Raw genomic sequence first — 24,345 nt, forward strand, 5'->3', positions numbered from 1 at the left:
AAAAACCCTGAAAACCCCCTCAAAACAGAAAAAAAGGACTCGGTAATGAGTAGCTCCACCATTCTTGTTGATCACATCAAACAATGATTTAGGTATGCTTGATGCAAGTGTTTCCAGGAGGCTAGGAGGAACGTTGCTCCAAGTGTTGAAGATGGCTTCATGAAGGGCATCCACTGTCTGGAACTGATGTCCATTTTTGTAAACTTACCTTGCTATCCATCCCCAAATGTTCTCAATCGGATTTAGATCAGGGGAACATGCAGGATAGTCCAAAAGAGTGACGTTAATCTCCTGGAAGAAGTCCTTTGTCAGGTGGGCATTGTGAACTACAGCATTGTCGTGTTGAAAAACCCAGTCATTACCACACAGACGAGGGCCCTCAGTCATGAGGGATGCCCGCTGCAACATCTCCACATAGCCAGCTGCTGTTTGATGCCCCTGCACAACCTGAAGATCCATTGTTCCACTGAAGGAAAAAGCACCCCCAATCATGATGGCAAATTCTTGCCATTTTTTTTAAACTGGTCTTATGATTTTTGATCAGAAGTGTAGATAAGGCTTTGTCATTCGCATCACATGTGGTACATGGGGTGGAACGAAATGGTGTACTCAAGGTCCCAGTTAACTCCCAAAAGTAACAATAAACAATAAATAGTAAGGTGTATATTAGGAATAATATATACTGATACAATGAAGGAAAATAGGTTGTAACAATTTAGAAGTATATTTTTTGGCCCAAAAATGAAATTAATTGTTTTTACTGTATAAATAATTAATCTAGTCATGTTTGTATATTTAGCATATGTTTAGAAATAATTCTGGTGCTATATTACAGAAATATTTAATCTTCAGTCCTAAGACAAATTCAAGATTTTAATTTAGGAATTATATGTTCAATTATCAATTAGGTTTGCTATGAAATAAGAGCATTTAAAACCAAGCAGTTAAGTAACGTAAGCAAATATGGAAGTTATAGTTATAGCTACTAACATATGAACATAGTAGCTTAAAGAATAAAACTGTGTGATGAACTACAAGGTTTAGTAACCTCAGTACTGATCGCAGACACAGACCTTCTGCAAATACATTCCATAAAGTACAGAAAATGTGGACTCTCAGTCGTTTTGTGTCTGAACTGCTGAATTCCACCTTTTATCAGACGGTCAAGCTCTGTGCTCACTTTTAAGAAACATTTAAAAACATCTCTCTTAAACTTCGCATTAATTCAAACTGTCTCTTAGTATTTCTCTTTTAATTTGATCTGTGACATTTTCTTATATGACTTTAAATTAGTATTCATAATGTCTTGTATTTTCTCTTAAACTTCCTCACCTTTCTGTAAAGCACTTTGAGCTGCCACCAGCTTAAATGTAGTTAATACTAGTGAACTTCTTAACCTTCCCTTATCATTAGAAATGCCAAGTGCAGATACAGAAACTAAAAACAGAAGTTAGGACGGCATTTATAAAATGTCAAATCTGCATGTTCCTGTAAAGCTTTTTTCTTAACTGGAAAAATGATATTATGAACTTTAATTTTATAATAGCTACTATTACATTGTCCCCTGCTTTCCTTTTACCTTATGTATGTGGATTGTTTTATATCTAATCTCTCAAAAATATCTCATTGAAAATCTAGATTTTGTAATCATAATTTGTAATTAATGGCTGCTTTTACTGGTTCGAATTGAACTGAAAAATGATGAGTGGCCTCTGACTTTTACTGTACTGTGCAAATCTGTAAAACTGCATAGGTTTGTGTCTGAGTGATTAATGAAATGTATACTGATACAACAGACAACAGACTTTTCAAAATTAAAAAAAAAAATATCCCATTTTATTATTTTAAAACCGCCGGATAATTGAACTTACACACACGGTTACAGTCAGCCCTTCGACACCATTAGACAGCTCTAAAGTTCCACAAACCAACAGAACAAGCAGAAATGTGAGCTCAAGAGGCATAAATTACAAAATCTATAGACAGAAACCCAGAGAAGGGCTGATATATTTAATTAAAACAATCTTGATTGTCTTGAAGGTGACGTGACAAATGGATACATCAAAGAAATTCAGATGGAATTAGTGAACAGAACAGAAGCTCTACAGTTTCTGGCTATATATGCAGTGGATTCTAGAATAAGTACTGTGGTATACAGGAGAATGTGATGTATAGCACCTGTACTTGAGTTACACAATTTGATGACATACCAGAACATCAACTAATCAACCTGCAAACTCAAAGACTTTATGTCTCTGAAAACAACCAGATCTGCTTTCTTACACTTGTAATTGTTGCTTAATTTTTAAAAAACTTTCACACACAGTGACGCATGTATGGTCACTAGCAGCGGGAATTTTCCTTCTTTTTTAGTCAGACGAATGAACAGCATAGCGGATACACTAGGAACGAAACACTAGGGTTCAGTTTCCCATCCTGGCAGATACAACAGCAGGCTTTTCCAACGGATGGCGCACGGAGCCAGTCGTATATCAGGGAGGAGCTGAAAAGCCGACCGCCAATCTGGGCAGGTTTACAGGTTGCAACCCAGATAAGTTAACTACAGAGAATATGGCATGTTCTCAATTTCTACACATCTGCTGAGTTTACCAGATTAGAGGGAAGAATAAAATGTATAAAATATGCTTTTGCACATGCTACATTTTTCCTTTAGTAGGAATTCATTCCCAACAAATTCTTCATTTTTCACATCTATTTTCGTTTTGATAAACATGTAAAAAAAAAATAAGTAGAGATGGTGTCATTATGATACATAACATTATCATCACATATGGAATAAAAGCTAAGCATGTTTATGAGGTGAAGGTTCTAGAATGAACAAGAACAATGTCATGGCTGTTGGCAGGCAAATGTTAGTCCAATGAGGACAAAGTTCTTTCGTCATCAATCCATCTCTAAGCTCACACAGTCTGCGGACAGCAAGATTAGAATGGCCTGTCATCATGACACGCTGGTGGCGCCAACGCAAGTTAAACAAATGTAACTGGCATGCACTAATAATACGTCACATCAGCCACAACTGTCAGTTATCACAAGTTCTGTATCGTAAGCATTCTGTAAGCTTTTAAATTCCCAGCGATTTATTAAAAAAATGCATAGTGCTGGATGAATCAGCACAACAGTGTGGTACAGAAATTATTACCACAATAAATAATTTATTTTACCTTGTATTGAGAACATCGTGTTAAATTCTGAGCCCTGAGAACTGTTCAGTGCCAAGACTGTATTACTCAGCCCTGCTGAACAATAACAGATGAGCAAAATACTTCATCTTCCAAGCCAGAATCAACGTTCACAACAAATTTACTCACAGCAATGTTTGTGTCTGCATACGGTGTTTCAGTGTTATGCTGTTCAGAACATATAATCTGATTTGAACCTGATTCTGAAGCCTTGAACTATCGTAACACACATTTTGCCCATCTTGGCTTCAGTCATGCAAGCAATTAGTGCTCAAGTCTTCTTACTTTCACAGAGAAGCTCTAACAGATTTACACATGAAACCTAATAAACTTCTGAGGGTGTAATGTACTAAAACACCGATATTTGGAGGTAAATTCTAAATTAGCACTTCCAACCACGCATATATACAAACACACTATATTCTTGCCAACAAGGACTTGTATTCTCTCATACCATGAAACGGAGGGGGTTACAGTCAAAAACTGCCCCCAATTAATGTATGAGACCGCAAGGCAAGTGCTTATTAAACATTAACTCACATTAAACAGGTCATCCAGTCTAAACTGCAGAGAAGCACAATGCCGCATTCCACAATTCTCCAGCTTCTGTTTCATTAAAAAAACCTCACAAGCCGAAAGTGCTAGAACCTTCATTTGACGGAGCAGTCTACAATTCTGGATCCGGAACACAAGTTTGACACTGAATTATATAACCACAGGGATGAACTGAACTGTTGATGAACCACTGGTGACCCAGTGACATACCTACTAGTGATTACAAAACTCAGGACCGGAAACTGGACTCAAGCTCTTAATCCAAATAGGTTCTTCCAGGTTCTTTGAGTTTTATGTATCAGAACTGTTCCTGGTTCTACATTCCTTGTGTGATCTAGTTAAAGAGCTCATTTATACTGTGTCAGTCTGGGGTAGGTCATCTAGCAGAGGGGTGCCTAATCGTGTAGAAATATCACCGTGAAGAGCTAAGGTCCAGCACGCCTGTCTTTAATACTCAGATGTCTCTGAAGGCCTTCGATACCAGGTTTGATCAGGTGTGTTAGATTATCACTGGAGCTGAACTCTGCAGGTGGTAGATCTACCGGTCCAGGTTATGGTGCCCTGATCTAGTTTCAAAGTGCGGACAAGTGCTCCGAGTATGTGACGAACAGGTAAGAGCAGACAGACATTGTTAGAAATGAGGAGAAGAAGAAGAAGGGAAAAAAAACAAAAAAAAAAAAAAAAACAACACACCACCATTACCCCAAAGACAATAACATGGTTAACAATAAGTGAGCGTTGCACCTCCATGTACTTCAATCACATAATTTCTTATAACATTTTACCACCAGGCAGTTTGGTACCACACGGTTACAAATCCTTAATCATGCCAAGTGAGCTGCATTGTGTCCAAGTACTGAGCAGGACTGTATAGGTGGAGCAAGTAATGGTGCAAACCATAGACTGGTCAAATGCAATAGCCACAGAGCCAACCAAAAACCAAACGCTTAGAGATATATCAGTACGTGGTTGGGGTAGTGTAATGGTTAACACCTCTGCCTTCTACACTCTAGACTGGGGTTCAATCCCCACCTGGGCGAACACCCTACACTATACCAATAAGAGTCCTTGGGCAAGACTCCTAACACCGCCTTGGCCTACCTATGTAAAATGATCAAATTGCAAGTTGCTCTGGATAAGAGCGTCAGCCAAATGCCGTAAATGTAAACTTGTCTACGTTTACTGTTAACATTTGATTTTGTGAGAAATCCTGTGACCACATAAGCTAAAAAGACAATTTTCAGTTCTGTCATGTAATGGGACACAGAAGGGTTCACACAGTAATGGTGAGTAGTGGTGCAGATCTAAAGATCTATAAGATCTTTGTACATAATTACATTACAAATTAGAGAAAACTGACACAGAGCAGCACTCTTTGCTTGAAGGGGTTTGATGTACACAGCTTATGCAGCTATTGGAGCTTTTGTACTGAAAATATATCACTTCATATATGATGAACTAAACTTCATCCAAGTCTATAATCCCTGGTCTTTGTGGGTAGTTTAAGGTTTGACAAGTGAGGTAGGTTGGGGGTTATAAAAGACAGCATTATTTGTTGAGTCAGCATGGCAGAAAGGTATTTATACACAACAGAGAGAATGACAAGACATGTAACTGCTCGGCTAGTCTGCTTTGGATAATATGAATTGAGGGCTCAGAATGAAATGTATTAGCTGCCTGGATTTGGAGGAAAGAAAGGTGTAGAAATTAGGGATGCACCGAAATTTCGGCAACTGACGATTCTCTGCCAAAAGAACGAAAAAACAAACTAAATAGGTCTACAATGAAGTGTCAAAATCAAATACTTAACACATTTAAAATATATGTCTTCAGCTTACATGCTTTTTAGCATGAGCCAATTTGAAAAAATGTAATTATAATTTTGGTAATTTACTTACTACCTTGTTCTTACAGTAGTTACTGTTAGCATGTACGTTTGTCAGATTCTGCTGAGATTTATGGCGGTGTCTTCTATGAACTACTAAACACAAATGTGAATTGTGTGTGTTTATAGCGCCTCCTGCTTGAGAAAATTTAGAATGCCAGGCCGGAACTCTTTACATATTAAAAATGATGTGTTTTGGTCATCAGAGCAGAAGTGCTCTGGTATCGCCTTTGGGAAACAGTCAAGTATTACATTCACCATTTCACAATTTTTAATATCTCATATTACTTAGCTGTTAAAAATGTAACTACTTGTATTTCTCCAGTTCTCGTTATCGACAGCACCACTCTTGCATTTGAAGCATTATTTTAAATCAAAAACAAATCTCATATTTAACAATTATATATGAAATAATTATTTTTTTTAGTTTTCTTTTTTTTTCAGCCAAGTAAGTCCCGAATTTCAATTTTCGTCAAGAATTTTGTTGCATGACTGGTAGAAAGTAATAAAACTGATCCGGGTGGTGCCTCAAGGTTGCTTCAGGGCTTGTAGGTTAAGACAAACAGAATGAAATGTAGGATAAAGTGAGAAAAATAAGTGCTGCGCAAGATAAAGGTGATGGTAGAGAAAGTGGGGTTTTTGGGACAGCAGTGACAAAGTATTTGATAGGGCTGCACAATATTTTATCATCATATCAGCTCTCTCAATGTTGATGATGTCAAACCTTGCTAAATGCAAATGAGTCTCTAACCAGTCACTAAAAGCTTTTTTGCATTGTTTCGACCCAGTCCTTGGGGCCCACCTAATGGTTCCACATTTTTGCTCTATTCCAGAGCCCAACATAGACAATACGAGCAAAAATGTTGAACAGTCTGAAGGGCCGCGAGGATTGGGTTGTTGTCCATATTGTGCAGTCCTAGAACTTAGTTGCAGGAAAAGTGAGAAAGATCAATGACTCTGAGGTAGCTTGAGAGTAGATGCATGCTGGGGCAAGGCTGGGGATGGCAGGGGACAGACTGGGGTTCTGGGCTCTGGGCTCTTAGGCCAGTGAGGTGAAGGGGCCGGGCAGGAAGCCGTTGGGAGTATCGTCCTTCTTGCTCTCGAGAGAGAACGGAGGGATGCGCACGTCGAAGAATGTGCCGTTGGGCCTCTCGAGCCTGTAGGAGCCCCTGCATGGGGGCAGAGACACAAGGAGACGCACCGTCAGAGACCCAAGCGTCCCGGCCCCCACCAGCCCCCCGGTATTCACACAATAGTTCAAAAGTTTAGAATCACTGTTAAAAAGTTTGGAATCAATGTTGATAATAAAATTAAAGAACTTGACGATATATTTACACTGCTGTTGTAATAGGTTAGCCCTGTGCAACTTCACAGGTTTCACATAATACCTACAAAGCTGCACGAAAAGAGATGTGTCTGCCATGATGAACAGAGTAGATGATGAGAATGAAGTTCTAATAAAATTAATATCCAGAATGTCTCATATTTTAAAAATGGAGATACATTTTTAGGCAGATACCTTAATAATTATTATAAAAATACAATATTAAATATAGTTAATATATAAATATATTTAATATATAAATATATTGAATACACTTATTTTTATATTTATTTCTCATATATATATATATATACACATATATATATATATATATATATATATATATATATATATATATATATATATATATATATATATATATATATATATACACACACATACATACACACACACACACACACACACACACACACACACATATATATATACACATACATACATACACACACACATATATACACTCTATATAACACTGTGTGTTAATTATGTATTTGGGGAACAATCAGAGATATATATATATATATATATATATAAATAACTGATTGTATATTGATTATATACTGATTATATAACTGATTGTTTTATATATATAAAAAAACATGTGGTACCAAACTTTTGAACAATGAAATGTAATATGGAATCACAGTCATTAACCACCTCACCCCCCATATAGAAATACAGAAATGTATTCATTCAAAAATACACACATCAGATTTAAAACTGCCAAAACACACACAGTATAACAACAAAGGCCCCCTACCAACCATTACATACTACTACAAATGCTGCATGTACACAACAAAGACACAGTTACTGACAACAGATCTACACACCTGACACGATACATGCACCAACCCATCCATGTATTATGTGCAGTAATCTCATGAATACTACACACATAGAGATGCACACTACGTAATGCACAAAGAATTCCTGGATGGCGTGGTGACCCGTAAGCCGCTCAGTGAATCCAAAAGCTAGGCACAAAACTGCCCTTTGCTTAGCTCACATATTCTGCACGTGTGAAAATGACAGATGGATTATATTCTGGCTAAAGTCAGTACTCAGTGCCAAAGAACCTAAACAGAGTTGTTAACACACTGCTCTGAATAGTGATCCTCCACTGAAAGAAAAATGCAGTGCAGAACTAACTGCAATCCCTGTCTGGGAAACCAATCCATAGAATGCTCCACATCCTTTTAGCATTCCAGCTCATCACTACCCAGAGCAAGAATACTGAATAGCTCAGCAGTAAAGTTTTCAAATGTAAATATCAAATGTCACTAACTGATAAAAACAGATGGGGCATTTTCAGCATGGAAAAAATGGCAATTGAAAATCTGCACTTTACCTTTCATAAAGAGCAAAGAAAGCTTTGAACACCTTTTATCATTAAAAGTAACTCAGATGCAGACGCACCAAGATCACGTGTCAAACTCAAATTCTTGCCAAAACTCTGCAGACTTCAGCATGGTGCCTCATTGCACATGCCTGATTCAGCTCATCAGCTAATTAGCAAGGCTTTCAAGAGCTGAATTCATAGCGCTATATGAGGGTAAATGCAGCACTCTGGCCAGGAAAGCCCCCAGCTGAACATGCCTGACCTAGAAACCTTGAGATATTTTCACAATACAAAGTTTGTGTCACAACATTTGGAACATGCCCCAGCAAATCCAGCAGTGCCACTTTAAGAAAAGGCTATGATAAACTGAGTACAGTGATTGTTTTCTTAATTTTTACTGCATCCCTAAGTGTCAGATGCATGACTTTGCCATGGAAACCATGTTGACAACCCAGTTTAGCAACAGACAACAGCATGCAGTCACCTCAAATGAAAGATATACACTCAAAAAATGACGCTCTTGATGGATATTATGCCTGTCATCACCACCATACTGTCACAACCAACAATATTGTCTCTGTCTGAAGAAAACCTTGCATGTCCATTTTTATGGTTCTCTATTTACACATATTTTAAAAATACCAGCTGCTGAATAAACTGCCATAATTTCATGACAAAAAGACCAACACAAACGGGCCAAAATGATGTAAAATGTGGTCATTTTTTCCCCTTTTAACAGTAAAGCTAAGCTTCAGGAGATCAGAGGTTTTGTTCTGACAATGATCTATACACCCAACTGGATTATTCATTCATTAATGTTAATGTGTATTTATTCTAGGGTTACTAATGTTAGTTTTTATGAGCAAAGAGACATGCCGCACATCTACTGTGTGCAACAGTTTTAAACCTTCTTTGACTGACCCAAGACTTGAGAAGTAACACATACACAGTATTATCCAAATGTTTAGGTGCTCCTGGTCAAATGACATGTTTTTGTTGATTGAGTGAAAATAAGTTAACACATCCTCTACAGAGAACACATTTCTGCACATTTTAAAGCACAGTTACTGTTCATTTGCTAAATTTAACATAGTGGAAAAGGAAAAATAAACCAAACCAAAATGCAGTCTTTGCAAAAGTTACGGCTCATTTTGTGTTTAATTTTCTGTCCTGTATGTTCAACTGAGCAAAGCAATAGAAAGGGTGCACAAATATTTACAGCAAAATGCCATATTTAAGTTTGTTTAGGTGATGTTTTAACTTTACACAAGGCTTGGATACAGTAAACGGCTCCTCCTAATGGATTATGAAAAGACCGGGTATCTCACTATCCGACTGGTTTCTGCAGAATGAAACGCGTGATCCCAAAATCACCAAGATTACACAACTTTTAAGTTCTTGCTGAACCAAACCGAACTCACCAAACTTGCATGAACACATGCGCTCCATCATTACTATGAGATGCAAATAAACAAATGTGAAACAGTTGCTGCTGCTGGTTTTGTTGACACAGTAAAGAAGCAATAAGTAAAGATATTTAAGTACGGGTCAATGACGCAAAGATGTGATTAGTGTGGCGTAGTGCAGTTTTCAGAGTTTTAGATGTACATGTACTCTGTTGTGTACCAGCCTCAACTCAAGTCATTAAAGCTTCACTACACACACGTCTTTTCAACCAGTTTTTTTTTTCTTGCTGTATTTTTCTTTTATAGTTTGTTTTCATTGGCTGCTGGAGGAATCTGTTCAGACAGAGTTGCTGACCAGTACACAGAACTAGATCATGCTCCCATCTACCGACTTCAACTGACCCAAACCTGCAGACTAGTACCAACCAGCACACACTTAGCCAGACTGAGAATCAGGGCTAAAATAAAAAGGTAAAAGTCTTGTAGCGTAACCTCAACTTTGGAAAATCCACAAAACATGAGGTTTTTAAACTTTGCAAACAACTGTATAAATGACAAAAATAATAATGAAAATGGTACCAAAAGCACAGTTATTTAGTGTAGTATCACATTCTTTACAGCCTGTGTTTGTTCAACCTGAGACACCGGTATCAACTCTCACATATGAGTGAACGTGTGCATGTGCCACTCACCACATGTGTCCGCTGGGGGCCTGCAGGGATACGTGACTGCTATACTGGAACGCTGGCTGCTCTTTGGACAAAACTGGCTCCTGTTCAACACACAGAGAGGAATTTTTGGCTTAGACCTATTAACATTACTTGCAGGAAAACAAAATGTATGTGCAATCTGAATTCAAAGCTTTCCATAAGAATTCAGTGTATTAGAGAAACAAATGCATGTTTAAATTCCCTCATTAAATGCTTTTGCTTTAACATTACACCGTTTATTTCTTAAGGTGGGGCACACTGAGAGCACAGTTCTCTGCACGTGTGTTCTATGATAACTTGCCAGAGGAAGATAGCTTTGAGAGAGCATAGCTGGGCTCTACATGCTTGTGCTCTAGGGAAAAAGTTACTGGGTAAAAGGTAACAGGAACAATACTCACACAGCAAAACTAATTCCACTGCATGCAGCTCTACTGCATTTCGCCAAGCAAATATGCGAGTTAATGAACCACTGAAGTTTAAGGTTAAGGCATGCTGACCAATCTCAAATGTTCTTGTTAATCCTATATAATAATCTTAATTAATTTGCTCTCTCGCCTTAGTTTAATTTCATATGTCAAAAATCTTTTTGTTTTAAAGCACCAAGAAATCAAAATTTGTGATTTCTTTTCAATCAAACTGATTTTGCTCTAGTGGGCAATGCGCATGTACAAACTGTGCCCTCTGATTAACTTTACAATGTCCAATAAATTACAGATGTATTTTGTCAGAAAACAGAGTGTCTGGGTACAAAGTGGTCAGTACAAAGCTCAAGTAAAGCTTAAGCATGTGGTTAGACCCAAAAGGCCTTACTAGGTCCTCAGGAAATGTGTAGTGATTTCTAGGATCATCTGTACTTTTTAATTTATATTTAGTTTAATCATCATGAACTCTGCAAGCATTGTAACAAGACTCTTATTTTTGTTGTTACGTTTTGTTTGGAAACAAAATGATCCAATCAGGATTTTATTCTCTGTGGTGTCCAGATTGATACAGCCAAGCAATCTCTCCTAATGGTCAGGCCTTCAGGAGCTAGACATATAAATGTTAGATTTAGCATCAATAAAATGATGAACTGGGAGTGAAATGAACCAATCATGGATGGAGCAAATTTGTGGGGAAAAAGGTCACTCTAGGCCAGAGGTCTTCAACTCTGGACTTCAGATTCAGTTTCTAAATACTGGATTTTGCAATCATTGGTAGGTATGTCACCAGGTGGCCAATCATTTGCATGAACAGTTCAATTAAATAAATGTAATCACAAAATCTAGGACTAGAAACTGGACTTTGCTCCAGGCCTTTTGGAAGTTCTATATACACCACTGGATACCAATAGGATGTCTTTCTGTCTTTGAAACAGCAACAGCAGCTCTATGCTGCATTACCACTATTGTAAAAGTGGGCAAACTAATATTTATGGATTGCTAACAATTATTTGAATATTACGCCACGCCCAGACAATTCTCAAATTTGTCTAGGATTGGAAAACAGCAGCAGCTCTTCAATGAAAAGGTCACTGTAAAACTACTGCAAGGTAAAATGTACGTTAATGTCTGTTACAAACTTCAAATGTCCATGTTTACTCTGGAACGGTCAAAAGTTTTCCATATTTTCATGACCATTAGCTTAACAGCAACATATTTCCAGAAAAAAAAGTCTTACTTGTGTTAGCAGAAATTAGAATCATCATAGAGGTTACTCACCCTGCCCACCACCCCTCGGCCTCTGACAGTCTCCAATGTTCCTGACAGGCTGAAGATCCTCCAGTGTCTCTCTCTCAGCTGCACCACTTCGTTCCCCATGTTCTCCAAGCGGATGCAGTAGCGCCACTGAAGCACACAATCACATATGCATAAAAATTAGGCTGGGAAGAAAAAGAATTCTTAATATATAGATTGTGTAAAGCTTCATAATGTGCTGTATGGGCTCCCATTTAAGGGTGGGGTCATCAATTTTCACAGACGTTAGCTGAAGCTAACTGTTTAGCCAAACAGATGTAGCCTCTTCAACCGTCCCTCTTTAATCGTGCCCCAAAACACACACACGTGCTAGAATAACCGAATGCTTAATTTGTTTTTCATGTTTGCAGAGCCTGGGGCAGCCAGAAAGACCACATTTTATTGATTGCTACTGGAATGTGATGGGAATTGTGCCAAATACTACAAGAAAATTGATGACCTCATCTTTAAATGTACAGATTTAGCTTAGCTTTCGCTTTTCTGCTTTATACTCACCCAGTAAACATGTGAATTCTGTGCTTCCTGTGGGATTTCAAAAATTAAGATACAATTAGACATTTCAGTCATTTTTCAACTCATGACCTTATGAAAAAGACATAATATATAGTAGCAGAACGTAATTATTTAATGTGTGATTTGAGGGAAAGCTGTTTGTGTTGAAGTGAATCCAGACTTCTTAATCTCATTCCTGTGTACTCCACATACTGTATATTCACAATAAATGACAATTTCTTCTTAATTTTATAAAGATAAGTCATAGTTTGCCATTTTCTTGTGTTAATGTTAATCGGTGCACTCTAGTTCTTTATATCGCAATGTCAGGAGTTGGTCATTTTTAGGAGTAGAAAAAGGTTGCTGATGTTTCTACATAAGTATGACGGCATATATAATATATATCATTATTTTTATATATATATATATATATATATATATATATATATATATATATATATATATATATATATATATATATATATATATATATATATATATATATATATATATATATATATAGTTTCCACATTAGGGTCAAATCCAAATCATGGAACAATTTGATACAGGCAATAGTGGGCAGTGTGGCCAAAAATTTCTATCAATGTATGATTAACAATTGTAATTTTTCTGGAAATTGTTTATTTCCTGATCAAATAAAAGCACTTAAGATGCTCAAGTAAACCCATTTTGTAGGTTCAGAGTGGCAAAGTAAACCTAAAATATTTTCATTGTGCAAAATAGTATTCATTCATCACTTGTGAGGCTAAAGCTCAAACTGGGATTTCCTTTTACCCTGTGTTCACACCAACAGCGAATTTTCACATCTTGTCACTCCAACTGCTGGTCACTCATCACCTGTGGCCATTACTGAACTCGAGTGCACCACTGGTTGTCATAGTTTCACTGATGGCCCATCAGATGGCACAAATCAGATGCATTCTTGCTAAAAATAAGAACCCTGGAGAGAAATCGACTGTCTCTAAAGCCAGTCCCTACACAGTACATCACTGTCTGTGCGGTCAATGTGTGAAGAACACAGTGTTTGGTCTTTGTGATTGTGGGCATCTATTGGTATCGAAAGCAGCTCCACCATTCTTCCATATCTAGCAGGAACAAATATCTATATCACCACATCACTGCCTGTGTAAATGAAGGTTATAACATACATCTCCCATCTCTACTGCAGGCTTACCCTCATGCCCATGTAAAAAGGGATGACAGTCACTCGAATATTCTCTGTAGTCTCACGATGGACATCAGACAACTCTAGCCATGGGTGGTTTTTCTCCTGCCATGCACGCAATGTATCTCTTGGTACAAAAGGGGGCACTGGAAGGAGCCACACACATAAAGAGAGAGGGTTATTAGATAACATATGTGAGACAAAGAGCTGGGTTCAAACAATCTTAAGGAGACTGGAATTTATAAGAGATTTTGAATACCTTTAGATGGGTTAAACATGAGGAATCTCTCAAACAGCTCATGCTGAATGGGCACCTGATCCGTGGAATTATATGGCAAAATATCCTCATGACTCACGTAATCTAGCCCTAAGAAAGACAGGGTGAAAAACACTGAAATCAAAGTTTCAAAAGGTACAGTTCCTTCCTACACGTTACACATGACTACACACTGTCCAGCTAAGATACAATTAGCAATACATGTTTTCACCAAAAGCTACTCATTATCAATGAGTAATGAACAACCTTTACTTTATTAGACTCTGGCAGAAACACACTGACATGCTGTCCTAAGAAATATTACAGTAAGTTAAGTGCACATGGGCTCACCTGGAATGGCATACAGGGCCCTGCTGTCATCATGATTGGCCAGAAATGTGACAGCCTCTGTCTGTGATCTCTGAGACTGTCAAATGAAAAGGAGCACATTTCAATGAGTGGCAATAAACTTAAAATCAAATGTATACTTTTTTTTCACAGCCAAGACATGTTTGGTGTTCAAAGCTGGCTTCTTTAATTTTGTACCGGAGTTATGGGGCTAATGTAGCTTATACCCACAGATGCCCAGGATTTTCCAGCAGGTACAAACTTTAATTACACTACAATAGCTTTAGAATAACTCAACAAGTCTGCATTACAGTCAGTGTAGTTGGAGATAACTGATAAGCTTAAAGATGAAGTAAGCTAAGGATCCAAAGTGATTCACAAGGACCTAAAGTGTCACTGATGCAAAGCACCAGCATTCAGTTTTTTGCCAGTGGACATTACCATAGCCGAGCTGATTTACATAGGCTAGGGTACAACTCTTTCTTTCTCTCTCTCTCTCTCTCTCTCTATATGTATGTATATATATATATATATATATATATATATATATATATATATATATATATATATATATATATATATATATATATATATATATATATATATATATATACATATACACACACACACACACACACACACACACACACACACACACACACACACACACATACACACACACACACACACACTAGTAAAAGGTTGGACCCCCTTTTGCCTTCAGTACTGATTTAATTCTTTGTGGCAAACTTTCAACAAGGTGTTGGAAATGTTCCTCAGAGATTCTGGTTGGTTATTTGAGTTACTGTTGCCCATCATCTCAAATCAGTCTGCCCATTATCCTCTGACCTCTCACATCAACGAAGCGTTTTCGTCCAGACAACTTCCGCTCACTGGATATTTCCTCTTTTTTGGACTGTTCTCTGTAAACCCTAGAGATGGTTGTGTGTGAAAATCCCAGTAGATCAGCAGTTTCTGAAATACTCAGACCAGCCTGTCTGGCACCAACAACCACGCCACGTTCAAAGTCACTTAAATCCCCTTTCTTTCCCATTCTGATGCTCGGTCTGCACTTCAGCAAGTTGTCTTGACTGCCTTACATACCCAAATGCATTAGGTTGCGGCCATGTGATTGGCTGATTATGTTATTAGTGTTATTATTAGTATGCTATTTGTGTTAAGCAACTGAACCTGTACCTAATAAAGTGGCCGGTAAGTGTATATAGACAAAATAACACTATAATCAAAATGCTTCATTGAATAATCTACAAATAACAGCCAACCAACCAAGTTAGCAATTTTTCCCCACTGACAACATCTAACACTAGTGCAGTATATTCTGTGTATGCATGTGTGTACTCACTATGTGAGGGCAGTCTCTGGTGTCGATGAGGACTTGGTAATATGTATGTGTTTTGCCCTTCACCTCCTTTGACCCATGTGCTCCTGGAGGCTCAGGCTTACTGTAAGAGTGAATAACAGTGATAAACAATTGTCAGACTGGGTAGAACAATAAAATGCATAAATCAAACATTTAAACATAGCAGGAACACTGCTGTGTCTGAACCACTCACGCCAGCACAACACGCACTAACATGCCAAGACCATGTCAGTGTGAAAATTGTCAAAATCTAAAATGTACTGTATACATCAGGGCTCTAATTTACAGATCAAACCATGTGTGTTTTTGACAAAATGTCTCAAATGAGGAATGACTTTCTGCAAAAGTGCAGCCCTTTGGTGACTCATGTTGATTTTGTTGTTAAAACCATGTGATGCTGTCATAAGTGAAAAAAGTGCTTCCAAACGTTACGAAGCTCTGTCTGCGGGAGTGATTTCACAAACCTCAAAAAATTAAGCCATGTCAGCTTGGACAGCATGGTTTAACCAGGCTAATCAGGCTTTAGTCTAGGGTGCGAAATCCTGGTCCTGGAGATCTACCACACCTAGATTTTTCTAACCTTAAACTAGCACACTTGATCCATGTGAGGAAAGCCTTTAAGAATGTCAGAATACTAGTTGCAGGTGTTCACTCCAACATGGTAGATGTACAGGACCAAGATTGGACACTCAAAAACTGTTCAAGATATCAGACATCACATGTAGCATTGCTACATAGTCATTTCTTATATGTATTTTGGCAATGAGACACTTTCAAATGATTCGATACACACAGTTTATAATACTAAAGTGCATATATATATATATATAAAAAAATCACTGGACTAGTACCTGTGATTGACAATATACATTTGAAAAACTTCAATATTCGTCCTTAAACCAAGACTGATCATGAAAGTGATTCTAAATAATTAAGACTTTAGCTTAGTGAATGTTGAACATTCACGCCAGTAGTGAACAACACAGAGTCCCTACCATTGACAGTTGCTACAGAACTTAACCAAGACAGAAACAGAAACAAGCTCACAATGGCCTCTCAATTAATCTGTCCCATGACATAGGGTTGTTGGTCAGGCTTTCTACAGCCTTCCGGCCCTATGGAACCTTTCCTACACTGAAAAAAACCCTTCAATAATGTACAAAACCCAAATGTGTACCACTATCAAAAGCACAAATAGGCCTTGGTTCTCTACTAACACAATTTAAAAAAACTTACATTTTGAATGTTTAGCTTTTGGAACAAAGATAGCATGAATCAAGAAACTGAGTGATATGCTTCATAGGGAACAGACATGCAGAACATGCTCATTCACCTGTCGGTTGTTGGAGGAGTGACGTCACGGTCGTAGAGGCGGGCATGCCAGGGGAACAGCACAATGCCTCTGTAGCCAAACACGCTATGCAGGAACAACTTTGACAAACGCATACAAGTTATGTCATCTTACCATGTACTGAAAAGGCCTCTCTCTCCTTACATGCTTGCATACAAAATTTAAAGTTCGTTTTCACATGATTAACAATTATAATAACATACAACCCCAATGCCAATGAAGTTGGGATGTTGTGTAAGATATAAATAAAAACAGAATACGATGATTTGCAAATCCTTTTCAACCTATATTCAATTGAACACACTACAAAAGACAAGATATTTAATGTTCAAACGGATATACTTTGTTTTTTGCAAATATTCACTAATTTTTAATTTGATGCCTGCAACACGTTCCAAAGAAGTTGGGACAGGGGCAACAAAAGATTGGGAAAGTTCCACAGGTGATCAGGTTAATTGGAAACAGGTGAGTGTCATGATTGGGTATAAAGGGAGCATTCCTGAAATGCTCAGTCGTTCCCAAGCACGGATGGGGCGAGGTTCACCACTTTGTGAACAACTGAGCAAATAGTCCAACAGTTTAAGAACAACGTTTCTCAACATGCAATTGCAAGGAATTTAGGGATTTCATCATCTACAGTCCATAATATCATCTAAAGATACAGAGAATCTGGAGAAATCTCTGCAAGTAAGCGGCAAGGCAGAAAACCAACATTGACCTGTGACCTTCGATCCCTCAGGCTGCACTGCATTAAAAACCGACATCATTCTGTAATGGATATTACCACATGGGCTCAGAAACACTTCAGAAAACCACTGTCAGTGAACACAGTTCGTCGCTCCATCTACAAGTACAAGTTAAAACTCTGCCATGCAAAGCGAAAGCCATATATCAACAACACCCAGAAACGACTGTTGAGCAACTGAAGTTGTACATCAAGCAGGAATGGGAAAGAATTCCACTTACAAAGCTTCAACAATTAGTGTCCTCAGTTCCCAAACGCTTATTGAGTGTTGTTAAAAGGAAAGGTGATGTAACACAGTGGTAAACACGCCCCTGTCCCAACTTCTTTGGAATGTATTGCAGGCATCAAATTCAAAATGAGTGAATATTTGCAAAAAACAATAAAGTTTATCTGTTTGAACATTAAATATCTTGTCTTTGTAGTGTATTCAATTGCATATAGGTTGTAAAGGATTTGCAAGTCATCCTATTCTGTTTTTATTTGTTTTACACAACGTCCCAACTTCATTGGAATTGTACTTTCCACATTATATTAAGATTTTGTTGATGCTTCAAGGGGCATTCTGGTCTAAAACTAACATTTGTTATGTTGTACTGTGTAGTACAGCTTTACATCCCTGTCTCATCAGTTTGACAGAAGTAGGCATGGTAAGTAGGCATGTTTATTAAAGATTAAGCACTTCAAAACTTTTTAATGCCACTTCAAAAGGTAATTTAAAACCAATTGTAGGCCTGTCATAATCATGAATTTTAGCTGACAATTAATTGCTAAATAAATAATTACAACTAACAATTTAATTGTTTTTATTCTATCAAATTACAAGCCAAGTTGTCAAACTATCTGATTAGCTATGCCACTTTCTAGCATTTTTTACTGTCTTGCTCCCAACCGACAACAGAAACAGCTTGATTTGCAGTCAGCTTAAAACCACATGACCATCTCAAAGACCTACATTCAGACAATTACAATAACTGGGACAGACCTAAAGATAGATACAGACAGACAGACAGACACTAGTCAAACAACACCTATCTGTACCTTCAAATAAGTCATTTGAAATGTATAATGCTGGTCCTACTGGCATTTTACAAATACTTGTTGATATTTACAAGCAAATCCCTGAAGATTTATTCTCAAAACAATTATATTTCCGTTTTATAACTAACCATAATTGTGTGCGTTTGTTACAAACCATATGTAGTATTAATAGTGTACCAAATTAACTGAAATCAGCGACAGTGTGAGGCATGTAGTTGTTCTGTGTAAAGGCCTTTGCTTATGAACTGTATTCTAATTTAGGCTACAAATTTCATGGCTTAAAAAAAAGATGCAAAGACAAAATACTAAACAGACAAATACCAACATTATACATGAAAACTCAAGTACTCAAATTATTCAGGCAATTTTACTAACTTACGACAAATTAATACTAATTAGGGCCTTAAAAGGAACACATTAGAATGTGAATATAAAATGTAATTACAAGAGACCCTGAACAATATTAATTAGACTCAGAGACAACATCAAATATGAAGTAACATTCAGTGTGGCTACTTTTGTTGTGCACCTAATAGTGTAGCTAGCTGCATTTCTCTGAAGGGTGGCTTCATGTGGCTGAGATAACTAGTAGTTTGCCTTGCCCAACACTGGTAAATCCTTACCTGTCCTGTCTCATATTTGCCATGTTGCTTAGGGGCTTCAAATACTCCCACCGTCTCCAGCACCTTTCCTTCTGGCCTGTTACTGACCAAAACAGGACACACACAGGACAAAGACCGAGACCCACATAGAGAGCAAAAAAAAAAAAAAAAAACAAGTGACAAGCATATAAATTAATATACAAGAGCGGTAAACACACAGGCAGACATAAAAATAATAATATGCACACACAGCCGATTGGACAGACACATGCAGAAGAAACAACGAATGAACAAACAGAACACAAGGACAACAAGACAACATGAAAACAAAGCAAACCCAGGGATTATCAGAAAACACGTTGAACTGTCAGCATAATCATAACCATAACATCTCAGTGGCAACATAAACAAAATGCTGAACTTGTTTCTTACAAGACAAACATTAAGTCAATACCTTTTATTAAACATGTCCGCAGATTAAGGATAAGTATATGTTTAATCTTCGGACATGTTATTTACCGTTATCATGTCTTATGAGCTTAAAAAGGACCCAGTTTTGGTTTCTAAGAACTCTGATCATGATTTATTATGATGTTTAAGCTCCTAATCCAAAGGATTCATATTTGTCACGTGACGATCAAATTCTAATATGATTTTCCAAGAATTTTTACAAACATCTGTCAGGCTGGTTGTGTCCATATTGTCAATGTTTTGTCCTAAATACAGTCTTGTGGGCAATACGTGAAGGAGGAGGGTTTAGACTTTTAGACTTGTGTTTTCTCTTCCCACTTCTTTAGGGTTACTGCTCTTTTCTCATGAAGAAATTCTACATCTTTTAAAAGCTGCTTTCAAAGATCAGATTTTTTGTTTTTACTAATTGTATTAAGGCAAAGAAGTGTAATAAATTTAAACTGCAGCAAAGCAGATAAAGAAAAAGCAGTAAATGCTCTTATACTATTTGTCTTAAAATATTTAAAACCTCTACATCTTGACTTCATACCAGCATGTTCTGGATACTACGGCTTACTCATGTACACACACTTAAAGACAGTACATGATGAGTATATTATAGACTCTATAAATAAATTATTTTGGTAGTTTAAATACTTTTACTGTTCGTTACCAGCCTCCGGTGGAACAGAAACCCTCTCTAACAATCATATAAAATCCCCATCAGACAAAACAAAACCTGATCTTAGTGATTTGCTGCTGTCTGGTTATATAAACATTCAAGTTACCAGCCAGACATGAACAAATGTGATTTGTTCTCACCAGTAATACTGGCTAAGCTGCATACAGACCGTGTGTGTTGTGCTGGGGGTTCACTTTCGATTAGCGCCATGCCAGATAGAAACACCAGACTCCTTTCAGAACTTATTAAACCGCCTATACAACTAACATTACTATTTGTTTCAGCATAAATGAGTCCCGTTCCATACCAGTCGCTGAAAATGCAACATATTTTGCAACGAGCACCCAGCTGCCTCCTGAAAGGATCCTGTATGGCAATCAGTTTTAACTTTTACCACCTTGATATTAGAGAATTTTTAATTGGGTAAAATTGCCCTTTAAGGTTTCAAGGCATAAAGGTTTCACTTTTATATACAGTAACCACTTTTTATACATTAATACATTTTTAGTCTTGGGAAACCTGAATTAGCACGTTTAAAGTTAATTCATGCTATGAATTTTCCCTTTGATAGCCATGAATTTCCTACTGGAACTTTCATGCTTTATTACTACCCCTTCTAGTTAGAGATGAGCAATACAACAAATCTTTATCTGTTTTTGTGATAGACTAAGCATTTTGTTAATACTTCTGGTATTTAAAAAGCACTCATAACTCATGAAGAGTCACGTTTAATAGGACAGTGCATATAACTCACTGTACCTGATAAGGTGGTGATGGTAGTTTTGAATCATATTGTGTATCATAAAAATGTCTTTAAGCATTGTGATGTGATTTTTGTGCCATACCACTACTTCTAGGTCGAATTTTGTCATGCGAGAACTTTTTGTCCAGGACTACAGAACACTTTGGAAATTACGCCAAATAGGACAACAACAACAAAAAATAATAGAATTAGAGTGATTTCAAAGACGTCTTCAAAACAGCAGTCATTGCTAGATGGTCACACCACATGATATTTTGACCCTCCAGTAAGAGAAAAATATTTTTGAAAAGTTAAGTGAGTAGATATGTGGGAGAGGTACTACAGCTATATGGCACCTTTTTATGCATTTAAACCTTTTATAAACATTAAGACGTCACATTACTGACCCAATATCATCTTTACTTGGTCAAACTTGGTTTATTTTATATTTAAAAAAGTGTGGATGAACAAAAGTGGGTTCTCCACAGTCCTGCAAAGACATTACAAGTGAGACAAGAACTCAAAACAGTGCAAGACAGACCAATCAGGCCAAAGAACGCTTAGAAACTTTATATCTCTAAAAACATGGTTCTTCAATGGTTCCTCAGTAAAGAGAATGGTTCTATTTATAACCAAGAGATCTACTTCATGCTTGGCTCTTTGCATATTGAAATGGCTCTTCAGACTGATGGAGAATGAGCTGTATATGGTTCTGCCTGGAACCTTTTCGAAAATGATTCCATACAGCACCAAAAAGGACCTTCTGTTGCCACTCACTTAAACAAGGTGGTTCTTCAAGGGTTGTCTAGTAAAGACAATGGTTCTACATAGAACTGTGAGCAGTCAAAAAAATCATGTGCCTGCCTAAATGGTCCTTCGCATGATGAAATGGTTCCTCCTATAGATGGAGAATGCGTTCTGGTTTATAGCGTTTTATTCAGAACCTTTCTGAACAAGGTTCTACATAGCAGCAAAAAGGCGGTTGGTCAAGGGCTGTTCAGTAAAGACAGTGGTTCTATACAGACCACACTGAACGCTTCTTTGCATGGTGTAATGGTTCTGCAGATTGTTGGAGAATGTGCCATATGTGTGTCTAGATAGGGCTTTGAAAAGGGTTCTGTATAGCAGATGGTAGTTCGACACAAGCTACATGCTTCACAGCATGACTATAGCAGGACCCTTCCTGGTGCTATATAGACCCATTTTCAAAAATGTTCTATACAGAACCATATACAACACGTTCCCTGTCAATCTGAAGAACCATTTCACCATGCACAGAGCCATGTAAGCATGGAAATGGTTCCTTTGAGTGTTTGTGGTTCTATGTAGAATAACTGTCTCTGGTGAAGGAAACCAGAAGGAGAGTGCAGCCAAACAGCATGGCAGAAGCCTGGAAGCGTCCAGAGAGAGAGAAGCCGACTTTGCGCGGCTGATGCATCCAGAGAGCTGCGCAAGTTCAGCGGTTACACAACAGCCTGGCGTGCGAGAGCCTTGGCCGGCAGTCAGTTAGCCTGTCAGCTAAAGGCTTTAACTCACTGTATGACTAACTAAAGGATCATTTTAGACGGATATAGAGCGAAATCAACGCTCCGTGTGTCAACAAAGTATTCGCTGTGTATCAACGGCGCCTCAGGCCACTACAGACCGGATAGCCAGTTAGCTTTAGCCGTGTTAGCGCGACACAGACAAGCTAGAAGAGAGTCGCTCCTTACCGTGAAGACATGAACCGTTTCTGCTGTACATTCAGGAGACCACACGAGGAGCACTGCAAACAGCGCCTGCTTACTTCGTGTCTGCTGTTCAGGTCCACACTGAGCGCCCGCAGCGTGTGGTTCTTATTATATTTGCTAACAGCAGACAGGAGCCCCCTGCGTATAACACAGGCCGCCATCTTTGTTTAGGTCGGTTCGGTTACGGCTGCGCGTTCACGTGGCGAAGAGGCCTGGCGGTGGTGCGCGCTGATCCCGGATCAGACCTCACTACGGTTATTAAAGCCGCCAAGCGCTGAAAGAGCAGCGGATAAACTGATCCCGGATCAGACCTCACTAAGGTTATTAAAGCCGCCAAGCGCTGAAAGAGCCGCGGATAAACTGATCCCGGATCAGACCTCACTACGGTTATTTAAGCCGCCAAGCGCTGAAAGAGCCGCGGATAAACTGATCCCGGATCAGACCTCACGGCCGTTATTAAAGCCGCCAAGCGCTGAAAGAGCCGCGGATAAACTGATCCCGGATCAGACCTCACGGCCGTTATTAAAGCCGCCAAGCGCTGAAAGAGCAGCGAATAAACTGATCCCGGATCAGACCTCACTACGGTTATTTAAGCCGCCAAGCGCTGAAAGAGCCGCGGATAAACTGATCCCGGATCAGACCTCACGGCCGTTATTAAAGCCGCCAGCGCTGAAAGAGCAGCGAATAAACTGATCTCGGATCAGACCTCACGGCCGTTATTAAAGCCGCCAGATCAGCTTAAAGGGGCCGCAGATGACTAGAGGACCACAGGTGCACCGCGCTGATCAGAGAGCAGTTTGTACTGCGAACATCAACGCTTCTTGTTCTGCGAAAGAAAGTGGAAACCTGAGTTCAGATCAGCCCGAAAGGGCCCCACTCTCTTCTTCAGAAGCGCGCTAGTAGTCTATACTGCCACCTAGTGTCGATGTAACATAAATAAAGTAAAGAATAGTCTTATGAATAAGGAGTCCTGTTAGGTCACATAAATAAAAATAATGCTTGGCTACGACTTAGTAAGGCGTGGGAAAGAGTTAATTAAGTCATGGCCATGGGTTAGTATGGTGTGGAAGCAAGATCATGGCTTACTAGTCGTGGCCATGCATTAGGATCTCGTTCCCAAGCTTTAGTAAGTCGTGGCCATGACTTCATCTCATTCCCAT

The 24,345-nt window shown here is 38.3% G+C and overlaps 1 protein-coding gene across 4 annotated transcripts in view; it reads right to left on the reverse strand.

Annotated features, from left to right (window-relative positions):
• Nucleotides 1–23,366, reverse strand: part of LOC108430460 (polymerase delta-interacting protein 2-like) — a 29,840-nt gene extending 6,474 nt beyond the window's left edge. Inside the window, exons 1-11 of one of the 4 annotated variants that reach the window (XM_017702960.2) lie at nucleotides 23,168–23,366; nucleotides 19,603–19,678; nucleotides 17,179–17,276; nucleotides 15,828–15,927; nucleotides 14,468–14,543; nucleotides 14,120–14,227; nucleotides 13,870–14,006; nucleotides 12,678–12,704; nucleotides 12,147–12,272; nucleotides 10,429–10,508; nucleotides 1,806–6,812 (exon numbers count right to left, since the gene is read on the reverse strand). In XM_017702960.2, the coding sequence (XP_017558449.1) occupies nucleotides 6,683–6,812; nucleotides 10,429–10,508; nucleotides 12,147–12,272; nucleotides 12,678–12,704; nucleotides 13,870–14,006; nucleotides 14,120–14,227; nucleotides 14,468–14,543; nucleotides 15,828–15,927; nucleotides 17,179–17,276; nucleotides 19,603–19,678; nucleotides 23,168–23,346 (1,137 nt within the window). In that variant the 5' untranslated portion in view covers nucleotides 23,347–23,366 and the 3' untranslated portion in view covers nucleotides 1,806–6,682. Of the gene's footprint in view, nucleotides 1–1,805; nucleotides 6,813–10,428; nucleotides 10,509–12,146; nucleotides 12,273–12,677; nucleotides 12,705–13,869; nucleotides 14,007–14,119; nucleotides 14,228–14,467; nucleotides 14,544–15,827; nucleotides 15,928–17,178; nucleotides 17,277–19,602; nucleotides 19,685–23,167 lie in introns of those variants that run through there. The other 3 variants (XM_017702959.2, XM_017702961.2, XM_017702962.2) reach the window with 3 other exon arrangements.
• Nucleotides 23,367–24,345: the final 979 nt, after the last annotated feature.

This window comes from Pygocentrus nattereri, chromosome 23 (genome assembly GCF_015220715.1).
Source record: "Pygocentrus nattereri isolate fPygNat1 chromosome 23, fPygNat1.pri, whole genome shotgun sequence".
NCBI lineage: Eukaryota > Metazoa > Chordata > Actinopteri > Characiformes > Serrasalmidae > Pygocentrus > Pygocentrus nattereri.